The sequence below is a fragment of the Platalea leucorodia genome (genome assembly GCF_965183815.1).
Source record: "Platalea leucorodia genome assembly, chromosome: 3".
NCBI lineage: Eukaryota > Metazoa > Chordata > Aves > Pelecaniformes > Threskiornithidae > Platalea > Platalea leucorodia.
The window spans coordinates 125,801,264-125,826,190 of NC_138825.1; the positions used below are offsets into that span (position 1 = coordinate 125,801,264).

Sequence of the window (24,927 nt, forward strand, 5' to 3'; positions counted from 1 at the left end):
GTTCGACCTAGAGAGATATCCAGTTGCAACAGAAAAATTCGGGATTTTATCCAATGCAGAATCTACCATAGCTTTAAATAAGCTTTGGAACCAAACTGTAAAAATCCTCATTCTTTAAAAATCTGCATCTCCTTCCTAGCTTGAGCTTTCAACCCCAGGGTACTGCCGTACTCTGTCTAGGGAGAGAACAGTTTTTAAGTCTCTCACTGTAAGAGATGTTTCATTCTTGTACTTCTTTTCATGGAAAGTGCAAACCTGGAGAAGAGATCTCAACAGGACTAGATCACTTAGAGCACCAGACACTATAAATTCTAATTATTTCGCTCGTCAGCATGTGTTTGGGTACATAAATTACATAGTCATTTCAGTACACATTAAAAAAACTCGAACGGTAGAGCTGACTCTCTATTCTGGTTTTACAAATCAGTGCCTGAACTCCGAGACAGTCATTTTACTGATGTTTCTTAGCAGGAATCTACTCTGCAATGTAGATTAAAACGCCAAAAATACACCTTGCACTGGAGTGCATAAAACTGTATGACCTTCAAAGCCACTATAACATCATCAAGTTTCTCATTTTTTAAAATTCATTTTCTCAGTATTTTGACAGCGGTCTCAAGCACCAACACAATCCTATCAAGCTATTAATATTATCCTAAAATTTGTTTAAAAACAGAATTAATTGATAATACCTCTGAAAGCCTCATACTTCCAAAAGATAATCTATGCCTCCTAATCTATAGCACCCTACCGTCGAGATAATTAACAATTAAAAAAAGAATAGTTAAGACATCGGAGGTGGCGATTTACTCTTCCTTGTAATTGGATTTGGTGATAAGAATATTTTTGAAATTACACAACAGCTCTCTTCTGAGTAGAAAGGTTTCGAGTTTTCAGCAATTTGAAACACACAGGTACTTTCTGCTTAAGGCACCTTGAAGACACTGACAGCAGACAATGGCTAAAATTTTATGACTATCCTGAACCTTAATCCCAAAACTAACATAGTTAACTAAATTGTTCACAAAATAAAAGGAAAAAAACAAGATGGAAAATTTTTGAAGCCAGCAAGCAGCTAACACATCAAGACATGATAAAGCGAGAATTGTTCTGTAATAGTTCGACAACGGGTTGGTGGGAGTATACAGCTCCTTCGAAGCTCTTCCTAACAAGGCGTCTAAGCATGAATAATAGGATCTCTTGTTCTCCTTTATTTACTTGCAATATTTAAATTGAGACCTACACACTACAGGGATATTTATGTGCATTAAATCCTCTGGAGTTAACCGATTGATAAACAAGACCTTTATGAAGACAACCGTGAAACAAACATCTCATCTACATTTTTTAACTTTCTACAGGGGAGGAGTTATTAAAGTTACATCCTCTGGATTAGCTCGTTCTCACAAAGCAAGCCAAGCTAAAGCAGGATCAGCCTGTGGACGAACCATCTCCCAGAAGTGATGAGACCCTGCAGAAATCAGCCCTAGGACTTGAGTAAGAGCCCACCCACTCCTAAGGGCTGTTTCGCTGCTTGGTGACCCACCTTCCCAATGAGATGTACCGTAATCAACACTGTGGTTATTAGAGATACTACTTGCAGGACAACGGAGGATTCCAAGGCTTTATTCGGCAATACAAATAAATAGCAAAATGTATGACTTGGATATGACATTACTCAACCCAAAACATCATTCTCTGCCCTCTTGAAGAAAATACTAAACTCACCAGAGTCAGAACTCAGTTTTCTGCTCATCTAAAGCAAGATATTTCTAGAAGAATAGCCTCTCCTTGCCTCAGAATTGTGCTTTAATGGGAAGTTCAGCACTGGATCACAAAAAATATATGTACAGAATGTCAAGAGTAAGCAGCAAGGTCCCTCAAGTTGTTATTAGTTTAGCAGTAAGGTCATGTTTCTCAAAATTTTATAGTCCTTCTGGCTATGAAGCTTGAAGTCTCACTTTGTCCTAAGCCTCCAGGAGAAGAAAAATACCAAACATTACATTTGTGATGAAGCTTCGTATGAGCTGCCGATTTCCAACATAATCACTAGCATTTCCCCTGAAAGATCCACAAGTTTTTATTTTCAGTTTCTTGTACTGGACCAGACTCAGGTCCACTCAGCTTAGAAGCGCACAGACAGCCACCACTGCTGCTGCATTTTCATAAAATAAAAATTGATTAAACTAATGAAAGGATCCTACAGGAATCGAAAGACGAGATAAGGCCAATTCTTGCAGGATATCCAGTGCCTAAACTCAAAATGCTCAGGATCAAAGCTTCTGACTTTGGGCTCAGTACATATATTTTTCCTAATGCCCAGTATCTTCAAGATCTGGACCAGAACTATTACTGTATTAAGTGCTGTACAGACACAAAGCAGAGAAAGTTTTTTTGGTTTTTGGTTTGGTTTTGGGTTTGTTTTTGGTTTTTTTTATAGTATCAATCTATTCCCTGCCTTGCAACCTAAATGCAATGCAACAGATTGATAGAAGCAAATGAGAACAAGAAATAAGGAATCAGCATAGGCCAGCATGCTAGTTAATTAAGCTATTATGGTGCCAACACCACCTTCACGAGGTTCTTTGTAGACATCATTGCAAAGAAGAAGGTTTAAGGAAGGTTTTACGCCATAAGGTAGCTTTGTGGATCCCTGAAGAGTACTACTTCTCAAGTCTGGCAGCAGCAACATCTTTTTATTTATTTTTTACAGATTATTCAATGACCATTCACCATCCATTGGGAAAGGAAATAGCTGAGTATATTATCCAACTTTATATATATGTGTGTGTGTGTGTGTGTATATATATATATATGTATTTTTTGCCTATAGGATTGTGAATAATTACCTTGGAAATAAGAAGCTCCAAGGATTCAAAAGTATTACGCTTCATTAAAAAACACCCATCATGCTTTGTATTTCAAGAACACTTTCTATAACCAGATCATAAACCCCTTAAAAGTATTCTGAAATTGTGTTCCTCAATCTTATTCTTTAATATAATTAGATGAATTTAGAGGTAGAAGAACAGCAAAGTTAAGAGATACAGACACAAGAAACCAGCCGCAGAGCTGTGAAATGAATCCGCAGCTCCTTACTCCTAGATTTGTGCTCCCTGTCACGAGCCATGTTTTTTGCCATGTGCTTCCTCTTAAATGTCATTGCCACTCCACCTCAGAAAAGCCAAGTTCCCTGGGGACAGTCTCATCTCTTCAGGAAGAGATAGCTAAACCAGTACTGGTAGTAATACTCTAAAAGCAACTGAGGAGTCGATGACTGTATGTCCTATGTCTAGAAAAATGAACTCTTATCATTTTTGGACTTCAGTAAAGCATTTGATACAGTCACAAATGGGAAATTATTCATAATTTTGGAAAAGACAAAGATTAGTATAATTCTGAGATAGGGTAGAAAGGAAACATAACTAAGAACTGGACTGAAAATTTAAAATAATGGCTTGGAAGATGGCTATCAGTCATATTCCTCAAGTACCATCTTTGGAGTATCTTAAGAACAAAAACACTTCACGATCTTGACACAAAGTCTGAACATGGTAAAGAAATCTGCTGATGACAAAGTCAGAAGCCACATCAATACAGGGAATTGGAGTATCATAAAAAGTAATAGACAAACCTAAGGGCAAGAACTAAAAAGAAATTTAATAGTGCGGTATGCAAGGTCATACACTTTGGGAACAGCAACAACAACTCATATACACAAAAAAGATCATCAGCGGGAAGTAATAGAAAGCCTGTTGTCTGTTAAGTCACTGTAGTATGACTGAAAGACACAAGGCAACAAAACCACCAAAAAGGCAAAGCCTGATATAGCTGAGGATGCCAGCTATTTCCAGCCCAGAAAGAAAAGCATTAGAACACTTGCACAAGACCTCACCTGCACGATGTACAATCCTGCTCTCCCTCATTCATGAAAGATGAATTTAAAACTGAACATCTCAGAGAGCAATCATAGGATGACAGAGGAATGGAAAGCCTATCTTGCAAGAGATACAGCACGTTTTACCTGAGCACATCTCAGGGCAGAGATGAGGTTATGGTTTATCCTAAATACATGAAGGGGGCCAACGCTGGCGACAAGCAACGAAGGTAAGGATTTATCATAGAATCACAGAATCGTTTAGGTTGGGAAAGACTCTTAAGATCATAGAGTCCAACCGTTAACCCAGCACTGCCAAGGCCACCACTAAACCATGTCCCTCAGCACCACATCTCCCCGGCTTTTAAATCCCCCCAGGGATGGGGACTCAGCCCCTGCCCCGGGCAGCCTGGGCCAGGCCCTGACAGCCCTTTGGGGGAAGGAGTTTTTCCCAATACCCAACCCAACCCTGCCCTGGCGCAGCTTGAGGCCGTTCCCTCTCGTCCCATCGCTTGTTCCTGGGGAGCAGAGACCGACCCCCCCGGCTCCAGCCTCCTTTCAGGCCGTTGCAGAGAGCGATGAGGGCTCCCCTCAGCCTCCTCTTCTCCAGGCTGAGCCCCCCCAGCTCCCCCAGCCGCTCCTCCCCAGCCTTGTGCTCCAGCCCCTGCCCCAGCCTCGCTGCCCTGCTCTGGCCACGCTCCAGCCCCTCCATGGCCGCCTTGGGGTGCGGGGCCCAGCGCTGAGCACAGCATTCGAGGGGCGGCCTCCCCAGTGCCCAGCACAGGGGCACCATCCCTGCCCTGCTCCTGCTGGCCACACCGTTCCTGACACAAGCCAGGATGCCCTGGGCCCTCTTGGCCACCTGGGCACCCTGCTGGCTCGTGTCCAGCGGCTGTCGACCAGCACCCCCAGGCCCTTTCCCGCCGGGCAGCTCCCAGCCGCTCCTCCCCACGCCTGCAGCGGTGCCTGGGGTTGCTGTGCCCCCAGGGCAGGACCCGGCCCTGAGCCTTGCTGACCCTCACCCCGGGGCCTGGGCCCATCGCCCCGGCCTGGCCAGGGCCCTCTGCAGAGCCTCCTGCCCCCCAGCAGACCAACGCTCCCGCCCGACTGGGTGTCCCCTGCAAACTGGCTGAGGGTGCCCTCCATCCCCTCCTCCCGATCATCGATGAAGATATTGAACAGGACCGGCCCCAGCACTGAGCCCTGGGGAACAGCAGTGGTGACTGGCAACACCACTTGTGACTGGCATACTTTTTAAAATTTATTTTAGTTACATGATAATATTGATCCAAGAAGGATGGGTCACAAACAATCTCAGGAATTTAGATATCTAACCATTGAAACAATAAGAGCCTGCTGGGTAGCCATCTCCCAACGTGCTTTTGTACCCTTGGCTATACCTGCGTCTAAGACAGCGAATTTAATCTGTTTCTGAGAAGGATATAATGAAAGTTGACTGCAACAAGAGAAGCTGGACATGAAACTGGAAGTCCTAGTCCAATGCTCCTGTGACTAAGAGAATATCAAGGAGCATTTAGAAACTGAAAGAGCATCAGCCCATGTACATAATAAGCAACAAATAAGATGACTTTTTCTATATGTTTTGTATTTATGTACCCTATTTTCTCATTCTTTTTTCTTTATAAGGAAATCTTATTTAAAAGGTCTTTGGAACACGTCCATGTCTTCTACTCTGTTGACAGAGTTCCTCACAAACAGCACAGAATTCAAAACAAATTAAAACTTAGGCATGTTGCAAAGGAAAACCAAACAAAAAAGGTCAATTGTGCTATCCGGGACTACCAAAAAAAAAAAAAAAAAAGGGATAAAAAAGAATCTAGGATGTGGTAGTGGCTTTTGTGGTTAACGTCCATATGGTTCTCTGATAAAGCATTCTTTTTAGTCTGTTTAAAGCACTCCACAGTCTGACCAAGAGCCCATAAATACATGATGCAGCATACTTAGGAGTTTTACTTAGGAATTTTGCTCCCTCACTTCTCCTTGTAATTACTCTGTTTATTACTTGTATAAAGACCTCGCATCTGTTACTAGATGGCAGAGAATTTCCTTTCACTGAGGTAGGTTTGGACTCTGTTCAGAGCCGAGCTGCAGTGAGAGTCAGCAGGAACACTTCGCATACTTCTAGAAACCAGAAATGGGCAAATCCAACAGCGCTTTGAGCTGGATGGTCACGTATGCTCCGGGCCGACAGCTGGCTGCATCAAAGCGAGGGGTGACAAGGTGCCAATTGATTACTAATTCCTTCCGAACGCTTTCCAGATCACTCAAGAAGTTAATTTTGTAATTCACTTAAGTGGGTTTATTCCATGGTTAATATTACATACAGGTCAGGTAAATCTCACTGTGAGTGACAACAATCCCCTTTTAGCTGAACTTGGACCTGGAACCACTTTCCTTGGCAGAGCAGGGCTGTCTAGTTCTTTCTCAGGACTTTAAGCAGGCTGAAAAAGAGCCAAAGGGGGAATGATCACAGCTTTATGGTCACTTGTGCTTGTCATCGCCCCTGCCTTACCTGCTAAACACCCCAGGATTCTGCTCACAAAGAGTGAGTTCACCCCCCAGCGTTGTCTCAAGCTCCTTCAGTACAGACACGGGGACAGCAGAGTATGACTGTTACACCCGTGCGCCAGAGCACATCCAAAGACACGTCACCTTTACATGGGTTGTAATACGATCAAGAAATTTTGTTCCAGACAGCCTACAGTGACAGCCATCATGAAATGGCTTCACAAAATGTAGACTGAATGCGCCAGGGCCCAGTTCACACAGTTTCTGTGACAGGCATGTCATGCCTTTCCCTGCCTCCCGAAATCATGTCAACAGGTACTCTGGTTTTGGCTGGGATAGAGTTAATTTTCTTCCTGGTAGCTGTATAGTGCTGTGTTTTGGGTTTAGGATGAGAATAATGTTGATAACGCACTGGTGTTTTAGTTGTTGCTACACCAGTCAAGGACTTCTCAGCTTCCCGTGCTCTGCCCGGTGCACAAGGAGCTGGGAGGGGGCACAGCCAGGGGGGCTGACCCAGGCTGGCCCAAGGGCCATTCCATACCGTAGGGCATCATGCCCAGTATAGAAACCGGGGGGAGCTGGCTGGGGGGCAGCAATCGCTGCTCGGGGACAGGCTGGGCATCGGTCAGCGGCTGGTGAGCGGTTGCATCACTTGTTTTTCCTGGGTTCTGTTCCTCTTTCTCTCTTTTGTTGTTTTCCTTGTCATTACTTCTTCTTCTTCTATTTCAATTATTAAACTGTTCTTATCTCAACCCACAAGTTTTCTTACTTTTGCCCTTCCGATTCTCTCCCCATCCCACCGGCTGGACGGGAGGGTGAGCGAGCGCCCGCGTGGTGCTTGGTTGCTGGCTGGGGTTAAACCATGACAACAGGTAAGAAAATAACAATGGAGCTAATTAATATGAGCTTTTTGTTACTATTTAATTCTGCGTACTTTAAACAGAACAGTCATAGGAAGAAGAATACCATGAAGGATTACAGAAAGTCTAGTGCTGGCATAGAAGAAAGCTCAAAGGAGATAATCCACAGCACTAGACTTCGACTTTTATACTGTCCTTACAGCAAGCAGCATCTAGATGTCTCAACATGATTGTAGAGAGCCCGCTGCACTAGGCTTTGCGCATGAACAGAATACAAGCCCTTGGCTCAGAAAAGTTGTGACCTAAAATGATTGGCATTAACAGTTACATTAAATAATGCTCTGGAAAGTGAATTATTTATATTGGATACAAATAAGGCAGATAAGTGCTATGAATTTCAAAAATATCTAAACACTCCCACAATTGAACTTCATTTGCTATCTTTGCAAAAAGCAGGGTACTGCACAGGGAAAAGAACACATTCAAACTCCTCACGTACATGACTGGTTCTAAATTAGCTGTAACCGTTCAGGAAAAAGGCACACATATCACTGCAAAAGAAAACATACTCTCAATCAATACACCAAAGTGATCAGCAAAAACCAGATGTTAGGCTGGAGGTCAGAGAACAACAGGAATCAGAGTCAGCTGCCTGTATAAGCTGGAATATTCACCCTGGCAATATGGTAATCAGTTCTGCTCCTGTCCCTACTCACCTACCCTGGGTCACTAAAAATTGAATATAGAAATAGAAAAGGTCCAGAGAAGAGTGACAATGAATATTATTACGGGCAAGGGAGGACTTGCCATCTGAGAAGAGATAAGAGGATGACTGTTTAGTTCAGAGAGGAGATAAATAAGCAGCACATTGATAGCAGCATATACAATGAATGATCACAGGAAGGTAAACGCAATGTTCTTTCTTATTCTTTCTCACAATACTCAGGCAAAAGGAATCTCCGACTTTCTAAACACATTTTAGCATATAAAATGAAACCAGGTATAATTAGTTCTCCTGAGGTACCCTGAAGACCTTAGCAGGATTTAGAAGGAATTACATATTTATGTGAATAATAAGAATGCCCACAGTTGCAATAGCAGGATTTAAAAAAGACGTAGGATAGGAGACAAGAGCTTTTGTCCACAGCCACGTGGTTGCCAGCCATGTGTGAACTAGTCACAGACTGGAGAGGATAGGTAGAAAGAATGACAAACACCACCATCATCATCATCACCACCTGGGTTATTCCCGAGCCTTGAAGCTTCAGTCACACGCCAGACCTCCACAGTGCTGGTGCGGTACCGGCACACGTCGCAAAGTCAGCCCTTGTGCCAGGGACGAAAGATGGAGCTGGAAAGGCACCCAAGGACAAAACGGCTGCTCTTAAACGAGGCTTACCTAGGCAGATATTAAGCAGCCTATAGTTCATGGTGCTCTTCAGGCCTGCCATGTCACACTCATGCTTTCCTAGTATGAACGCAGGTTGAATTGAGGTTGCCTCTATACCTCCTCTCCCTACGCAATGCCCCAACATCGCTTTACACGCTGGGGGTGGTGACATGAAATCACTGCAAGGAAAAACAGGGCAGCTGGACGTTGCACATGTAAGCATTCAGGGGTACGCTCTGAAGTACGGGGTCTGTGAGCTGGGACACCCCTGAAGGAGCCAGCAGATGTTCTTAAAAGCAAACGATAGGTTAAGAGGTAAATTTGGTCTTACGGATCCTCCCATACACCGGTGCTACTGGAGCCAGCAAAAATTACATTAGCCTGCACAGTAGGCAACAACGATGCCTTTTTACATCTTCATTGAAAGGATCTGGGCACTTACAGAGATTTCCAATCCCATATGTTTGACAATTGCCTTGATGTCATGAGAAGACAACGTTACAACTCAGGATGAGATCCTGCTTCCCACCTTTGTGAGCACGGAGACAGAATATGGAAGTATCTCAACTGGTCCTGGAGAAATGCAGGAGAGTATCTGGACTAGAGAAGAATTCCCATTTTTAAAATGTGGGTTTATTGCACCAGACAGTGCTGTTGCAGGTTGGATTGACAAGGCTCCTTTTCCAAATGTTGATTTCAGTTATTTTGACCTTGGCCAGTACAAAAATTTTATCTGGAGTCTGCTGCAAGGAGTTGCCCCGCCCACAGATCTCTTTTTTTATTATTTAAAAAAACAGAGAGAGAGAGAGAGAGAGAGAGAACACAAAGATACAAAAAGCACCTGAGCTCCCTAAAAAAGAAAAACAACTCATTAGGTGCTGGATCCTTCAAGAGAGCAGAGTCGGGTGAGCACTTTGGACAGACATCCTAGCATTATATTTTACTGCATGCAATCTGCCAAACAACTGGGATTTGCTTACAGCTGATTAGAATAAGAAGTTTGCATATTATGCATGTCTAAGAGGGAACATAGCTTGATCTAATGCAAAATAAGAAAGATACTGTGTAGCAAGCATAAAATGGCTGCTCTTGCATTTTATGAAGACATACAGCAATGACCCTGAGCCAAACCACTTGAACTTTCAGACAATAAAAAGATCTTGCCTGTGTCTGAGTTGTAAAGTGAACTTTGCTGAACGCCTTTGCAAAGTGCCTGCACTCACAGATCTCAAAGCATTTCACAAGCATGAACAGCAAAGACCCTAAAAAAACACTCCCTTCCTACATCTCAAAGGACTTAATGAAGTTGAACCTCCCACTGCAAGTTGCTGACTAACAAACACCTTATGATAGAATAGAAAGAACTGGCAAATAATGTAAAGAAGTCACCTGATGTTTCCCTCTGCATTAAGATCAAGTCTATCAGAAGCATCCTGACAGATTTTAGCGAATTTGCTCCTGAGAAACGTTCCGTAATCTCTGTAGATAACCTGCTTAGGGCTCAACCATTCCTAAAGTTAGGTTTTTCCTAATGCCTAACACAAATCTTCCTTGGTAACCCAAAAGTTACAGGCTTTTAGCATCTCGCTCATCCCTTCTTTGGTTTGGCTCGGTTCTCCCAAGCAGGTAGAAAATATTTTACAGTGGAGAATGGCGAGTAACCGAAAGGTTCAATGACATCTGAGGGTCATAGGGACAGCAGAGCACAACTCTCGGCACTCCTCACCTCTTAGCAGCCGGCGAAACAAACCCGAGGAAGGCGAGCAGCATTCCCGAGCCAACTGGTGGACATCGTTAGATTGATGAGAAACTGATGTTCTGTTCCTAACAATGTTCAAGCCTAATGGAGGAGGCCGAAAGACATTACTTCCTGCTCTGTTGTCAGCTTGAAGAGGGAGAAACGCAATGAATCCAAAACTTAAATCTCCTCCAAAGCCTTGCACAGGAAACTTAGATCCCCTATGGGGCCGGTATTAAGGTTCTGCTAGAAGACATAACCAAGAGTAATGGGATGAAATTAACTAAGAAAATTTCCTAACTGAATTTCAGGAGCTAATAGAGCTCTCATTTTCCCCAGGGAAGCCGTGGAAGCCCCAGCGCTCAGGAGAGCTGCAGTAATAGCGCTTTCACAATCGGAAGAATTTCTAATAACGCATGTCAGGACTGATATCGCTCAGGGCCAGAAGCATGCACAGGGCTCCGCCGGCCCAGCCGGCACCAGCTCGCTGGGACCACTGCAGAAGGTGCTTCTTCCAGGAGGGCAGACGATGCTAACGTCTTCTAGGGCGCAAGCGTGCAGCTGATGGAAACGCAACAGGGACTGGCTTTGGCACAGAGATGACTTTCCTCGCCAACTTGGGTCTACTTTAGAGGAGGAACAAGAATACAACCTGGTCAAATTAGACCAGTTTGGCAGCGATATCAGGCTAATACATTGCTGCTCCCTGGCAAAAATCAAAGGACACCTCTTCCATGATGCCAGCACAACTGTCAGCGTGACCATGCTTTTAACCAAACCAGGAACTCATCCAACTTAAACCAAACGAAATCAGAACAAAAACAAGCAGACGAAAAAAGCGCTATGGAAAATTTGTGCATCTTTTTGTTAAACTTCCCCATTCCCTGTGCTCTCCTGTCGTTTGCCCTGAGCCAGTTCTGGCACACCGTCATTGCACAGCAAGCTGAACCAAGTCAATAAAATGCAGGGTGAAAGAAAAAGGATTTCTTTTTTCTGAACCAAGCTGAATTGGCTGGTGTTTCAATCAGACAAGAAACATATCTGGCACAAGGCAGGGTGGCAGGAGCAGGGAAACTGAGGAGGAGGAATCGAGAAGGGCGATGAGACAGGGTAACACCTAAGGATGAGATGGTGACAAACTGTTAATTCAGCTCAGCTATATCATGAAACTATACCCTCCGTATCTTGGGAAATCTAAACCCATTTCTCTTATGAATAAAGTTGTCTTGGATCACAAAGCCAAGTGAAACACCAGGCTCTGTTTTGCCATCTATGAAATGGGGATAATAGGTATCTGTATCATCTGGTCTTATTTAATCTAAATACATCTTTACAAAAGGATGCTTCAAGAGCACAGACAAGTGTTAAAATAAAAATCCAGACCCATAAAATCAAACCACATAACCTTCAACCAGAAAGCGAAGTCCCTGCTCCCTAGACAAACTGAAATACTTTCAACTGATGAATTATTCATTTTGTTTAGAGCAGAATTTACAGTTATTTTAATTTAATCTTTGGATAAAGCATATACTTAAAAAACAACACTCAACTCCCCTCCCCGACCCCCCAGTCTTTAATGGCGCTCAACAAAAGTGCCTAAAAACAGGTATACAGTCATTGATTCTGCTGCCATTCTTAGACTTCTTTTTGCCTGAAAAAGAAGATAAACCTCAGCTCCAACATATGATTAGAGGAGAAGCTCCAATCATATATAAAAAAAAGACAGACAAGACAACACAGCTTCATTAAAAAAGAGAAAACCCTAAGGGAATTTTCAATTTTGTAGTTCTAATGAGAGGGGTTGAAAAGAAGTAGTAAAGCAGAGAAAAGTAAAAAAAAAAATTATCTTTGGGACAAGACGTAAGGAAGAACACAAAACTGTACCAGAAACAGACTTTCAAGTTTAACCTCAGGTTTTCACAGAAAGGACTACTGTAGTCTTAGCTCTGTTCCCAAAGGAGGGTAAGCCACACGACAACATCACCGCACACAAAACTCAGCATATTTCATGAGCAGGAGGCTCAAGAAGAGAACAGGTCAAGGTTGACATCACTAGCACAGCAGCGAGAGGGAGCTTGCACTGCAGTTGTCTGAACCACACCTAGTCTGCAGTTAAATATAGAACTTTACTTTCTGGAACTATTGCTCCTCTTAACCTTCAGAACATAAATATTCGGAGAGATATTTAAAAAAAAAAAAAAATAGAAAGGAGAGAGAGGGAGAAAGAGATCTGAATCTATTGTCCGAAATCTAAGCCTAGCGACTAATAAACTACCCTGGGAGAATTTCCAAAAAAGCAGTAAAGACTGGAGAATTGAATTACAGAAACCGCAAGCAGCGTTCTGGAAACCCAGTATAAACCAATTAGTTTCTTTAATACACATACCCTGTATACAGACAGTTATGTACATTAGACATTTAAGTATATGTGCTGGCCCTAACTCTAATCTTAATTATATCAGGTTGGCACCAATATAATAATTAATTGCACTGGAGTTTTTGTTGATTTAAATCTTTTAAAAAAGAGAAACTAGCCCTTCAACCCTCACCCTTCTCATTCAGTTCATGGGCCAAATCCTGACCGGTGCCGTGCATTTTCAGCTGGAGAGCCTGCTCCTAGAAGCAACTCTCTCTTAATTTTTGCAATCAAATTCAGATTCTTTCCTTGAAGTGCTCTCAGCTGGTTTGACACATTGACTTTTAGCGACTGCATTTCTTACCAACTGAATCCAAGTCAAAAGCACGTACCGCAATTCACTGATATAGCAGCCTAAGACTTTGATCCTCACCCAAAAAATGTTTGTACAGCTTTGCAGCAACGTTTCAGAAGTTTATACGAAGAAGTAGCTCTGCATTACCTCCACAAGAGTTTCCATTAAGGTCTAGATTCAACCCTCTTATCTTCAGGCATTTAACTACATCACCAACGTTAGGTCTAATTGCAGAAGGCTCCTATTTTGCAGCCAGAGAGGAGGGTGCAAACAGCCCTCCTATAAGTTGCATTAGTGGGATGGAATTGTCTTCTGGATCTCTGGTTCTCATTGCTGAATAGCTAGAAGAGCAGACGAACAAGCACTTGACTGAGGTTCCCAAATAAGAAGCTCAAAACAAGATGCCTAAATCCCTGCGTGCACCAACAGCAGAGCAAGATGCTGCAGGGCATACAAACGCAATGCAATGAAACTTGCATTTAATTAAGGAAAATAGTCCACTAAACTGAGTAAGATGCCTCTACTCACAGTCAAAACTTAATCCTTCAGAGGAAAACGCAAATAACCAGATAAATGGCACCAGACCACCTGCAATGCCAAACACCATTTTAGTGGGCCAAATGCTTATTCCTGACCCTACGGCATCAAGTGAACCTGATCTGCTCGGGCCAGACAGCCAGGAGTCTGGTTACCTTCACCCTGGCTGCTGTTATCAGTCATATTACGGACAAGCCTGGACGACTCCGGTGACTTGTAAGTGAAATTCGTTAGGTTCTTCCTAGGGCTCCCAAGAGAGTGTTTTCCTCCCACTCTTTCAAAACTCGTCACATAAACCAGCTCATCCCTACAGCTCAACTAGGCCTATTAGAGTGTAACCGTTAAACAACCATATTCCCAACTTGCTTTATGGTGTAGTTTTATTGTCATACAAAGTTTTTACCATGGCTCGAGTTTACTGTGTTCTTGCCTCAAGTAAAACTCCTCAGCCATGCTTTCCAGCTCCCACACACAAGGCTGTGAAATTCAGTGCTCGCGGTGACCTAGCAAGGGTTTGCAAATTAATATTAAAGCCAGGATTAAGGCAATGTGGCAGAATTCTCCATTAAACAGCAGACTAAGAAGAAAAGCCCAGCAGCAAAGACCTTACAGAGCACAAGACACAGCGAACAAAACCAAGAATGACAAAGAAGAAAGAGGGTAATGAAAAATTAGATCAAGTGATGATGTATCTGCATAGACAACTGGATGATTTCCAATGTCAACACCGACCTGCTTCTTTCCATACACAAAACCAAATCCCACACCTTTCCAACAGACACATACCGAACCGTTACAGGTTGTCTGGCTTCTTGAGAGTGTCACAGCAGGGACCGGCTTTAGAAGAAGGAGGAAAAGACACTGCTTGCTTGCTTAGCTTTCTCTTTCTGCTCTGTGTTTCCACAGCACCTACCACGGAGGAGTCTAAGGCACTATCATGATTCAAACAGCAAGTAATAGCAGTTATTGCATTTCAGGCCAGACAGAAACCAAGACAGAAAACACCCACGCCCAAAGAGCTCTAATTCTACTCCAGAGTAACTAAATATTTCACACACAGAGGGTTCATAAGGAGATGGTCCTGTCCTGAAGGTACACAGAGCTGTAACATTTTTGTCATCCTACATACTGCAATCAGGACAGTCACACAAGCATTTTGAAGTGCTAAAGATCCTACACTGCACATTGTACGGCCTGTGAGGAGGGGGACACGAGAAAAACTCAGTCCCCTGTACTATCAGATTTCAAGACTTTGCATTAGTTGGGTCTAGCAAAGCAGGACAGATTTCAAACATTTACATTATTTCCTTTGGGGAAACATTCAGCCAACGTGCAGTGCCAGGACAGAATATGGAAACAAACACTTAGTTACTGGTCTGAGCCCTGCAAAGACCCCGTGATGGCCTGTGGCCACACAGAAGTATGTCCATCTCGTGTGTAAAACGGCTTGGGTCCCTGAGGGAGCTTGGTATTTTGGTCTTAGCTTAGGCAAAAGGAGACACTCTCCTGCTCCTAATCAGTTCCAAAGACCCTTCAGCAAGCAAGAGGAAAGAGAAGCATTACAGAAAGGGCAAAAGCACATCCTAAAAATCTGCTGGCCAAGGACTCAACGGAGTTGCAAACCAGAGAGGAGTGTAGCACACACAGAGAGTCATCTGGTGCTTTCATGGAAAGGAGGTTCCCCGTGCTCTTGGAGGGAAGAAAACTCCTCCCAGCCATTTAGCCCTTAACAGAAATAAGCATTCATCCCTAAACTACGTTTGAGTTCACTAGCCCTTTTCTATTCTACAATATTATCCACAAAAGAGACATTACCGTAAGCAGAGGGAAAGGCAAAGCGCATAGGCAGCCAGGAGACCAGGCTCAGAGAGTGCTTCGTCTCTGCAGGACTGAAGAGCTGGGAGCTCTAATGATCACCTGCCACTCTGCATATGTATTTGAAAGATCCACTTTGCTCTGTACTGTTCCCAGCTCATGTAAAAGGGTTGTAAGAGCCTTTTTGGACAAGGAATCTACTGCTTGTTAGGCAAAGTTCTGCATCCTGAACAATTACAGTGCTGCCGAAATGCCAGTATCTACTATAAAATAACATGATACGTTATGAGGACAAATCAGTAAATTGGGAAAAGAGAAATATAAAGAGTGTGCAGACCCCCACCAAGACAGAGCTTGGATTAGGCTAGAGGGAAAGGTTTCTGCAAAAGCAAAGGAAGAGCTGAGCACTCTCAGACGTAGCTAAGGACAAGATGTCTTAGGGGCTACAAAAAATGAGATATTGTCCAAAGCAGTATAACATTTTTTCAAACAACAGAAGGGGTGAAATAGCTTGTCCTACTCTACCGTCTAGATTCAAATGATTACACTGTTATTGGCTTGCGTGATGCTAAAACACATCCATGAAAACGAAGCTGGTGTTCACCAGAGCAGGAAAAAGGATACTTGTATTGGCTTTAAAATGCCCATCTCCGTAACCCCCAACTGACATACCTTTCCATAACAGCCAGGCACTCCTTTCTCCATGTGAACCGACTGCCTCGCCGTAGTCTGAAGGTCCCAGAGGTAGCTGTGACTGGGGGAGGCGTCTGTCTCCATTCTGGCTCTTCTATTGGGATAGGAGCGGGTCTCATGCTTAACGTAGCCCCTAAGGATAATAAATACTGTGTTTCCTAGTGGATTAAAAATCATGCCCATTTTCTCACTCCTGCTCGTGAAAAAAAGACAAGACAGATGATGAAACCATTCGAACTAAAAAAGTAAAGCATTATCAAACAAAGACACCTTAAAGATACACAAAGCCAGCTAGAGTTCCCATCCCCAACCTCCAAGCCAGAGAGCTATCAGGTGAGCACGGAAATCTAAGGGAGACATAACTGAGCTGAGAGCCACTTAGGAAAAGCTGTCCTGTCTTCATCAAGAGGAAAAGTGTCTTACAGAAAGGGTGAGGGATTTATTTAGGTTGCGCTGCTACCTCTTCCGCCATGAAATGGGAAATAGCAGGTTTCTATTTAATTGTACAACAGTCGCAGGAAGCAAAATGTAAATTTATACCAAAGGTATTTCAATATATCCGAAGAGCTGAGTAAACACTTGAAATAGCTCCACCGATAGAAACACACCCTGTGACCTGTGCAAACACAGGCTCCTGAGTGCCAGGTTGCCTGGAGAAGTCACTGAAAGCAGATTAACATCACACCTTTCCTCTTCTGTCCCCCTTCTATGGATATATTCCTCCTTTCAAGAAGCCTGAGCTGGAAAGCATCAAGCAAGAGACAGGACTTGGCCCAATGCCCTCAGGAAAGGCCCTTGGAAACTTACCCCTAATTCTTTCCACAACAGCCCCTCAGTTAATAAATGAAGATAAATCAAGACACACTGGGAGACCAATCTTTCATATATCCCTTGGTGAGGAGGGGAACCTGGTATAGGACATTAGTAGGTAAAACAGGGTATGTTCTGACAGACTGCTTTGTGCTCAGTGACTTCCCCTGGAGGGAAGAAATAGCTGTTCTTGTGTGCAAAAAATAAAAAAAACCAGTCATCTGAAAATATAAATCACCACCTATATCCCATATGCATACTGAGCTCAACTGGAATTCATGCACTGAACCAGCCTGGAGAGATCCAAGAGAAGCAGGCAGCTCTGCTCACAGGAGGAATACAGTATTGTGCCCACGTAAAGGCAGGGCTGAGACAGCAAATCCCTCTGGGTACACAGACTTGCTCAGAATGGTTAGGATTTAATCATAAAAACATACCGTGTTAGTGAAACAACACTACTTGTTTAATTTAAAACAGAGTAAAAGGGTTAAGGGAACTTAAGAGTTTTAACCAATAAACAAATTCCTACAGTTGAAAAGGAAGAAATTAGCTGTTCATGCATTTGGCTGTGTTCCTTTCCAGAAATGCACAACGAGTATTTTCCTTACTGCCAGGGGCTTGTGTCTGTGTCAGGCAGTGAAGCCCAAAATAATTAAAAAATTTTACCCAGGAGAAGTCTATGGGAAGCGAAGCCCACAATCTCTGCCTTGCACGCGCAACGGACGGTGGCCCTTACAAATTCCCAGCTAATGAGCCTACACAGATTACTCACTTTTATTGACACATGAAATATTTCCTATATTGTCAATTTACTGGGAAGCCATTTCAAGGAAAGTTCCTTATCTACTCTTTCTAGTACTTGCACAGTTTAGGGGTCTGGGCCAGTATCAAGTTGCTAGGCTTTAAATGCACTTCAAAAACTAAAAAAAAAAAACCAAACAACCAAAAAACTTAAAAAATAAAATTTATAAAGAGGCAGGGGAGAACAGGACAAGAAATTAGCTTTTCCTGCACTGTCTTAGCAATATACTTTCCCTACCTGAGGATTTCATTTCACTGGGAGAGTACAGGAATATCAGTGATGCCTAATATCAAGGTAAGAGACGCAGAGTACTTGCATTAAATTTGCCCGAGATTTTTCAGACAAAGGTTGGAAAAAAATCTGCATTTCAAGCATAAATTTGCTCCTGCTACTGATATGTTCACTTACTGAATATAAGATGCTTTTTTTGTTTTAGTAGCCTTGCTAGATGAATTTCCCTAGTTCTCATTTCTATGGGGTAACATCAATATCAGCAGCAGATAAGAGAGAAGTACGCTGAGAATTACAAGCAAGTACCCACCACTGGTTTTGCTCACACGGAAAGATGGAAGCACCTGAATGCACACAGAGGCCCAAAACGTGCTTGGATGTACGAGGGGCAAAAGTGGGGGACGTACGCACTGCCGCCACATTTGATAAGGTAACCGTGGAGCTTTTCTTCATCCCCCTCAATTAGGAGAGCACTTGGGGATCCCGTTCGTTCTGCTGTTGCAGCACTTCATTGCAATCTTGTCACCCAGCTCCGCTTCTTTACAACTTAATAAGTTACATCCTAGTTACTAGGTCAGATTCTTTCTACAAACCCCTCAAACAGCTTTTAAAAAGAAGTGAAACTTCTCTCTTGAGCAGAATGAGTGGAGCAAATGCACTATGAGGTTTTCATCTTAGTATATGCATCAAAAAGCAAGACATCTGTAAGGGGTATAGAGGTGAACCGTCTGGGAAGAACTCCCTTCGCAGAGAAAAATGAAAAGCGACATCTCTCACTACCTGCCAGTGCCGAGTACCTTTTGCAACAACACAGAATTTTCTTTGTGCAAGCCAGTATTTTCTCAAATGGGGGTATGACTTTGGGAATGCTGCAGGTGGGTTTTGGGGAGAGGAGGCAAGAGCGGTGCTCTCCAACTGGACTGCAGCTCCATCTCTGTACTCAAAATCCCTCATGGCAAAGGCCTGCCTTCTCTCAGCACATCCCAGGCACCATCCTGAAGAAAGAGGGTGGCTCTTAAAAGCGTCACATGCAATTGCTGATCCACATCACACGTCTCAGAGAGGCCCTGCCGCACAGGGGCGATGCGCAGAATGGCTGGAGCAAGCCTCGGGCCATCTCCCAGCTCCCAAAAACCACTAGCAAGCCTTTGCAGCAAGTACCTATCATCTATTATACTGATAAGAACAGATGTCACACTGTATTTTTAGCCAGACTGACCTGAGATCACATGATAAACACCTTCCCGTTACGACTGAGCCAGGCTAGATTTGAATCAGCAGCCTGCACAGCAAAAGGTTCCCTACAGAGCTCATGGCTGGGATGGAAAGGATCAGGGACTATTTTCTCTGCAGCTCTGTAAAACAGTAAATCACCAACAATACATTTCCAGTGCAAATCTCGTGGGATATCCAGCCCCTGATTTTTTTTTTTTTGTAGGCTTTGGTTTTATAGCTAACAAGAACTGCTATGGGAATAACACAAGAGACGCTACAACTTGATAATAACTACCTTTCTTGTTCCCTTTTGTTCAAGGAGGAAGAGCACATGGTTTTCTCCAAGGTGACCACAGCTGCTTTCCTATTACAGAAGACTGGCAGAAATAAATATCCAGCCTAAATGGAAGCAGCCTGTATCCATCTGTAACTTCAACACATCATTTCTAGGTGGCAGCTTCAGTTTGCGGTACACACAGGCAAAAGACATGCTGAAGTTACTCCATAACAAACTTTCCACATTGCCCAAGACCCAGTGCCAGCCAAACTAATTAGGCTAACAACTACCAATGTAAAAAGAAAGATTTATTTATTTAATACCCATGGGCTCTGAAAAAAATCATCAGTACATTATAGGACTCTATGCACTCATATACTGGCTCCTGAAACATATACTATTTATCTACTGCCAAAATGCTCTCAGTCCTCTACAAAACACAAGAGATGTGGTGCCTGTCCAAAAAAAGCGCGATCTAAATGAAAAGCATCCCTATTAATTGGATTAAAGACCCTTCAAACACTAGCATTTAGCACTGACTTCTTCCCTTCAACAAAAAATTGCCTTTCACCCTAACCGGCAACTCTTCCCAGAAAACTTTACAGTCGCTGGTACGCTGGGATTCGCAGCATTGTTATTAACTCCGACATCACTCCTACCAGGACAACGTTGATCAAGAAATTTTTGAGCAAGATTATTGCATACAGTAGGAAAAGTGGGAGGTTTTTTTCCGATCCATGAGACTTAAGTTTCTTTTGCAATGTTCCGGTCTGCTGTTGCCTGACCACCACCACCAAAGATAGGAGAAATATAGAAAGCACCCATGCAAATAAGCAATCAAAACCAAGGGAACAACAAACAGCATATTCAAGAGGCCAAAGCAAGCTGGCAAATAACGAACGTGATGGAATTGCTGAGTCTCTTCTGTATAGGAGCAACACCTAGCAACGTCTCAACAGCAGCAACGTCTCAAAACTGCCCTAAGGCTCCACAACAAGAAGTTCTTTGGTTAGCAGATGCAGGACTGCTTGTGGATGATTTAAAGTGTTATATAGCACCATTGTACATTTGAAAAATGAAAAATAAAATCTCTTCTGATGTATTTATAAGTCATCTTTTGTCCCCTATATTATTAGAAACTCCTGGCTGGGTGTAGTAAAAGACAGTCCCAGCTGTGAGGACTTACAGGCAAAGCAGGCAAGTCATACACAGGAAAATGGTCTCATCTTTATCCAGGAGACGGGAAAGTGAGGTGCAAAGGTGAAATCATTTGCTAAGAGTCATACAGAAAAATGGGCAGAGCCAAGGAAAGGCTACAGGTCTGCCAAGTGATCTCCAGTCCTCACAAAACAACTATTCTTTCTTTACAGTTCATAAAGTGATTGTATCTGGTGTCCTAGTGCTTCAAAACTGTTTCAGTTCTAAGCGACAGTTTTCTTTCCGTTACTACACAAACAAACTCAGTCAGAAAATGGACTTACTCTGAACATCCAATTCTCCAAAATTTTAAAGAAATGGGAGAACTAAAAGCTCCCAGCGACCTCACTTTGCCCATTGATAACTCAAACACGTAGGTGCTTCTGCACAGAGAGACCCAACTCTATCACTCAAAGGAGGACTGAGATTTTATTCCCAGCAGCTTGAACTGGAAAAGATGGGATATATGAGAATAGAAAGCCAAATGTCACTTCCTACTAAGAGAACGAATAGAAAAAACACACACCAGATCTCTTAAGTTTCTTCAAAGGAGGACAATCTTTTACACTCTACAGAGAGGGCAGTGACGACGTCGCTTCTTTGTGAACACGGCAGGAGGCTCTACTGATTTCCTCGTTTTCTGACTCTAGAGAAGGCAGCAGAATGGCTAGTCGAGTCTACTAATCACAGGATACTCTAAGTAGTATCCAAAACTTAGGCTCCAAATTGGTTTTATAGAAGTAATTTAAATCCAGGATGCTTTGGACGAGGTTGGTACCTTCCTTAATACCCTGCATACACTTGCACACATGCATGTTAATTATCTCTTAGCTAGCCAGTCTGACCTGCACTATAGTAGATGGCACTAACTCAAAGCAGTGGATTATCCTATGATAAACAACACAAGCGTTTTCCTCAAGTAGCCTTTTCCAACAGCTACAGGAAAACTGAGGGTTCCTCCCTTTACCTCAGCCTCTAAAATGAAACCAAACTTTATTTGGTTGTAAAGGGAAATTAAGTGCATCCAAATAGTCCCTTGGCATAGACAGAGGAGCCATTTTGCCTTTTACACTACTTAAAAATGCTGTATAAGATCTCTTATTTGAAAAAAGGTTAAACTTGAACAACCACTCTTCAAGAAATTTTTCCATGTGTGTATAAAGAAAAACGAACAAGACCTCAGCGAGACAGCGCGTCAGAAAAGTAGAGGTTAACGTCAATTCATTTCAATTTAAGCCGTAACCTTCAGCGTTGCTCGTCTTCCTTCCTTAGACACTTCTCAAGAGCGAAAGGACAAACAAGATGTGAGCTTGCGAATAAGGGGAAAGAAAGACGGTTAAGAGGAAGAAGCAAAGGTTTTAGTGCGAAGTTTGACAAGGCTTCTCTTATGCCAGCACAGAATGCTACTTCTTAAACAGCTCCAAACGATATTGGAAAGAGAAGATGCAAGGCTACAGGGAAGATCCACACAACAGTTTTCATCATTAGGAGGGGACTTCTGGTTTTTTTCCCAAAATACACCTTCCAAAAAACCTCTAGTTCTGTCCACTGGTTTGGAGGCAATACCTTCCATCAAAGGGAGATGGCTGAGAGTTACCTCACAGGGCACAACCTGAGGCTTTCAAAGCAGCTGATCCTGGACGGCTGTATCCAGTAACTTTGCTGATCCTTACTATCGCAATTCCAGCCACTGCAAAATCATCTCAGTCATCCCTGCAGCTTGTCAGCACCTCACAACCCTGGGCACTTTCATTCTTTAAACCAATTTCCTAGATGCTTACCAGACAGGACAGGCTCGGCTGTGGCTTTGAACCCACCCAACTTTAAGCTAAAGCATTCTCAGGCCAGCCGACAGCTGGAGCCTCCTGATTTTCAGCTTACACACAGAGCAGAAGTTTTGAGGATTTGTTTTCACTGGAATTTTTCTTAATAGAATTCTAGATATTGAAGCCAAGTTCACATTAGAGAGCCTGAGTCTTAAATTCCTTAAAACAATTACACAGTTAATTTAATCATGCCATTGTTTAAAGGAAATTAAATGTAAATATTTTGATCTTTACAATAAAACCACTAAAGGGAAAAATAAGAACTGTGGTCAAACAAAATCTATGGAGAAGAACAATGCAAGGAAATTAATTCAACTGTGATTTTGAAGATTGCTGGTTAGTTAAAGACAATGAGGAGCTTCATTTCTCTTTTTATATTTAAGATCTATTTGGAGATTTGGAGAAGCAGGTGGATTTGAGAGACACATCTCTAACGTATCACTGTAACTATCAACATCCCATCCATGAGCTTGAGATCCAACCCAAAACCCTCTGAAGTCACCCCACAGTTCCTCTCTGCCAAAATGTGGGGTTTTTTGCTGCAACTTTATATTATGCAGCCATTATTAATGTTTTCTATTTGTTCGTTCTTAAGAGCCTTAGCATACATTTCATGTTAGCTGACTACAGCTTCACTGACTGCTTCCGATTCCCAGAGTTAGCTAGCGATGAGGGGACAGGGCGCGTAACCGTGACCGAGGAGCCGGACAGACAGCTATGGAGCAGTCAGCTCTGGATCATTTGCTGCAAAGCAAAGCACAGATTTGTTCCTACCCTCCTAAAAAGTAAACTGGTCAGAGGGAATACCTCTTCAGTACACCAGACGAAGAAGTGAATGAGCAGCGATAACAAAAACCAACGACAAAAGGCTTCTTTTCCATAACTAAAACAGCAGGAGATGTTTAGGCTGTATTTGTTTACCAGGATTTGTCTTCTCAAGCTGGTACCATCTGTAAAATGCCCTTTTCTTTTGTTCACTCAGGTCCGACCCCTGCTGCAACAGCCAATGGGAGATCCGGCTCTGACTGATACCTGTAAAAAACCAGAACAAAACAAACAAAAGGAGAGAAAGAGGAAGAGAAAACTTGTTCTTTTAAAAACATTTTAATGTGGTTTATATACCGATAAAAGGGGTTGTCTTACAAAGCCCAGGAACTCATAATGTTTCAATCACAGAAAAAGCAGAGAGTTCAAGCTTCCCCAGCCCTTCCCTAACTGCTTCAACTTCTCCCTGTTGTTATTTTCAGCCTTACTCAAGGTGCACCCTGGCATCAGCACCATCAGCCTACAAGCAAAGAGGGTACGAACCAAACAAAGCCAACCCTACCACTTACTTGAACTGCCCACAACTTCCCCGATTCTTATATTTCTTCATCTGTGAAATGGGAACAAGTCCCTTACCCACTATTATATATAAATAATGATAGTTAGGAGATCATTATCATTCAATGCTTGAATAAGAAGGGAGATAAATATAGAAACAGTTGATGTGATATAGATCAAATCAGCCCAGAAACGGAGCAAGCCAACTATCAGCAGCCAGAACAACAGCCAGAAAACAAACCAGAAAGGGCAGCTGTCTGTCAGCAGAGCAGGATTCAAGCTCTAGGCATCCAGGCAAGATTAGGGACAAAAAGTTCCAGAGGATTTAAAGCAAGACTTCTACGAAAACAGTAAAAGGCAAAAAAACTCGAGAAGTTAATTCAGTTATTTCCAAAGCATGACACTGGATGAAGGACCAATGCAGAAAGGGAAAAGAAGGGATTAGAAGGAGAGGAACCAAATAAAGGTTTAAAAGTGCACTAGAAGTACACCTGCAGGTTCATCTGAAAATATCAAAAAATATATAGTTTGCTGAATAACTGCAGAAGTACTTCAGGTAGGAGGATGCCCTCTGGTTTCCACAAGGCTCTTCAGCTATCGGAAAGGGTTAACAACATCTAAACTCTCTTGAGAATTAAAGTTTTAGGAGGTCCTCCAAGTAAGGATATACTGCTGAACACCACCTGTGCCGCCAGCTGCGTGGTGAGAACGCCGAGGCAGGTAGAAGGCCGGTTTTCACACGGAAACAAAACTACCTCTCCCCTCTTGAGATGCGCCAAGGTTTTATAAGACTTCATAATCATATTTAACTCATGAAAAACAACCCCCTGTAGTTTTACCACTTCTAATAGACATTTTTTTTACTATGCTTTTTTCACATTGAACACAGAAACTAGCTAACTTTAGAATGATTAAGCTTGACTCTCAGGTGTCATATTCAGGTGGGTTTACTCCAACCAGATTTCTAAAATCACAGGGTCTCTTAACTGTTCTTCTTTACACAGAATTCCGGAGCCTATGAAGTTTTAATTGTCCTGGGGAAAAGGGATAGGTGTGTTTTGTTTCGAGTACAGCAGCTTACTGCTATTCAGCAGAG

At 42.8% G+C, this 24,927-nt stretch overlaps 1 protein-coding gene across 9 annotated transcripts in view; it reads right to left on the reverse strand.

The window, feature by feature from the left end:
- Positions 1 to 24,927, reverse strand: part of HMBOX1 (homeobox containing 1) — a 112,499-nt gene that overhangs the window by 16,308 nt on the left and 71,264 nt on the right. For all 9 annotated transcript variants that reach the window (XM_082305831.1, XM_082305825.1, XM_082305830.1 and 6 more), the window contains 2 exons: positions 23,430 to 23,540; positions 16,130 to 16,283 (listed from right to left, as the gene is read on the reverse strand). In XM_082305831.1, coding sequence (XP_082161957.1) covers positions 16,130 to 16,283; positions 23,430 to 23,540 — 265 coding nt within the window. The remainder of the gene's footprint in view (positions 1 to 16,129; positions 16,284 to 23,429; positions 23,541 to 24,927) is intronic.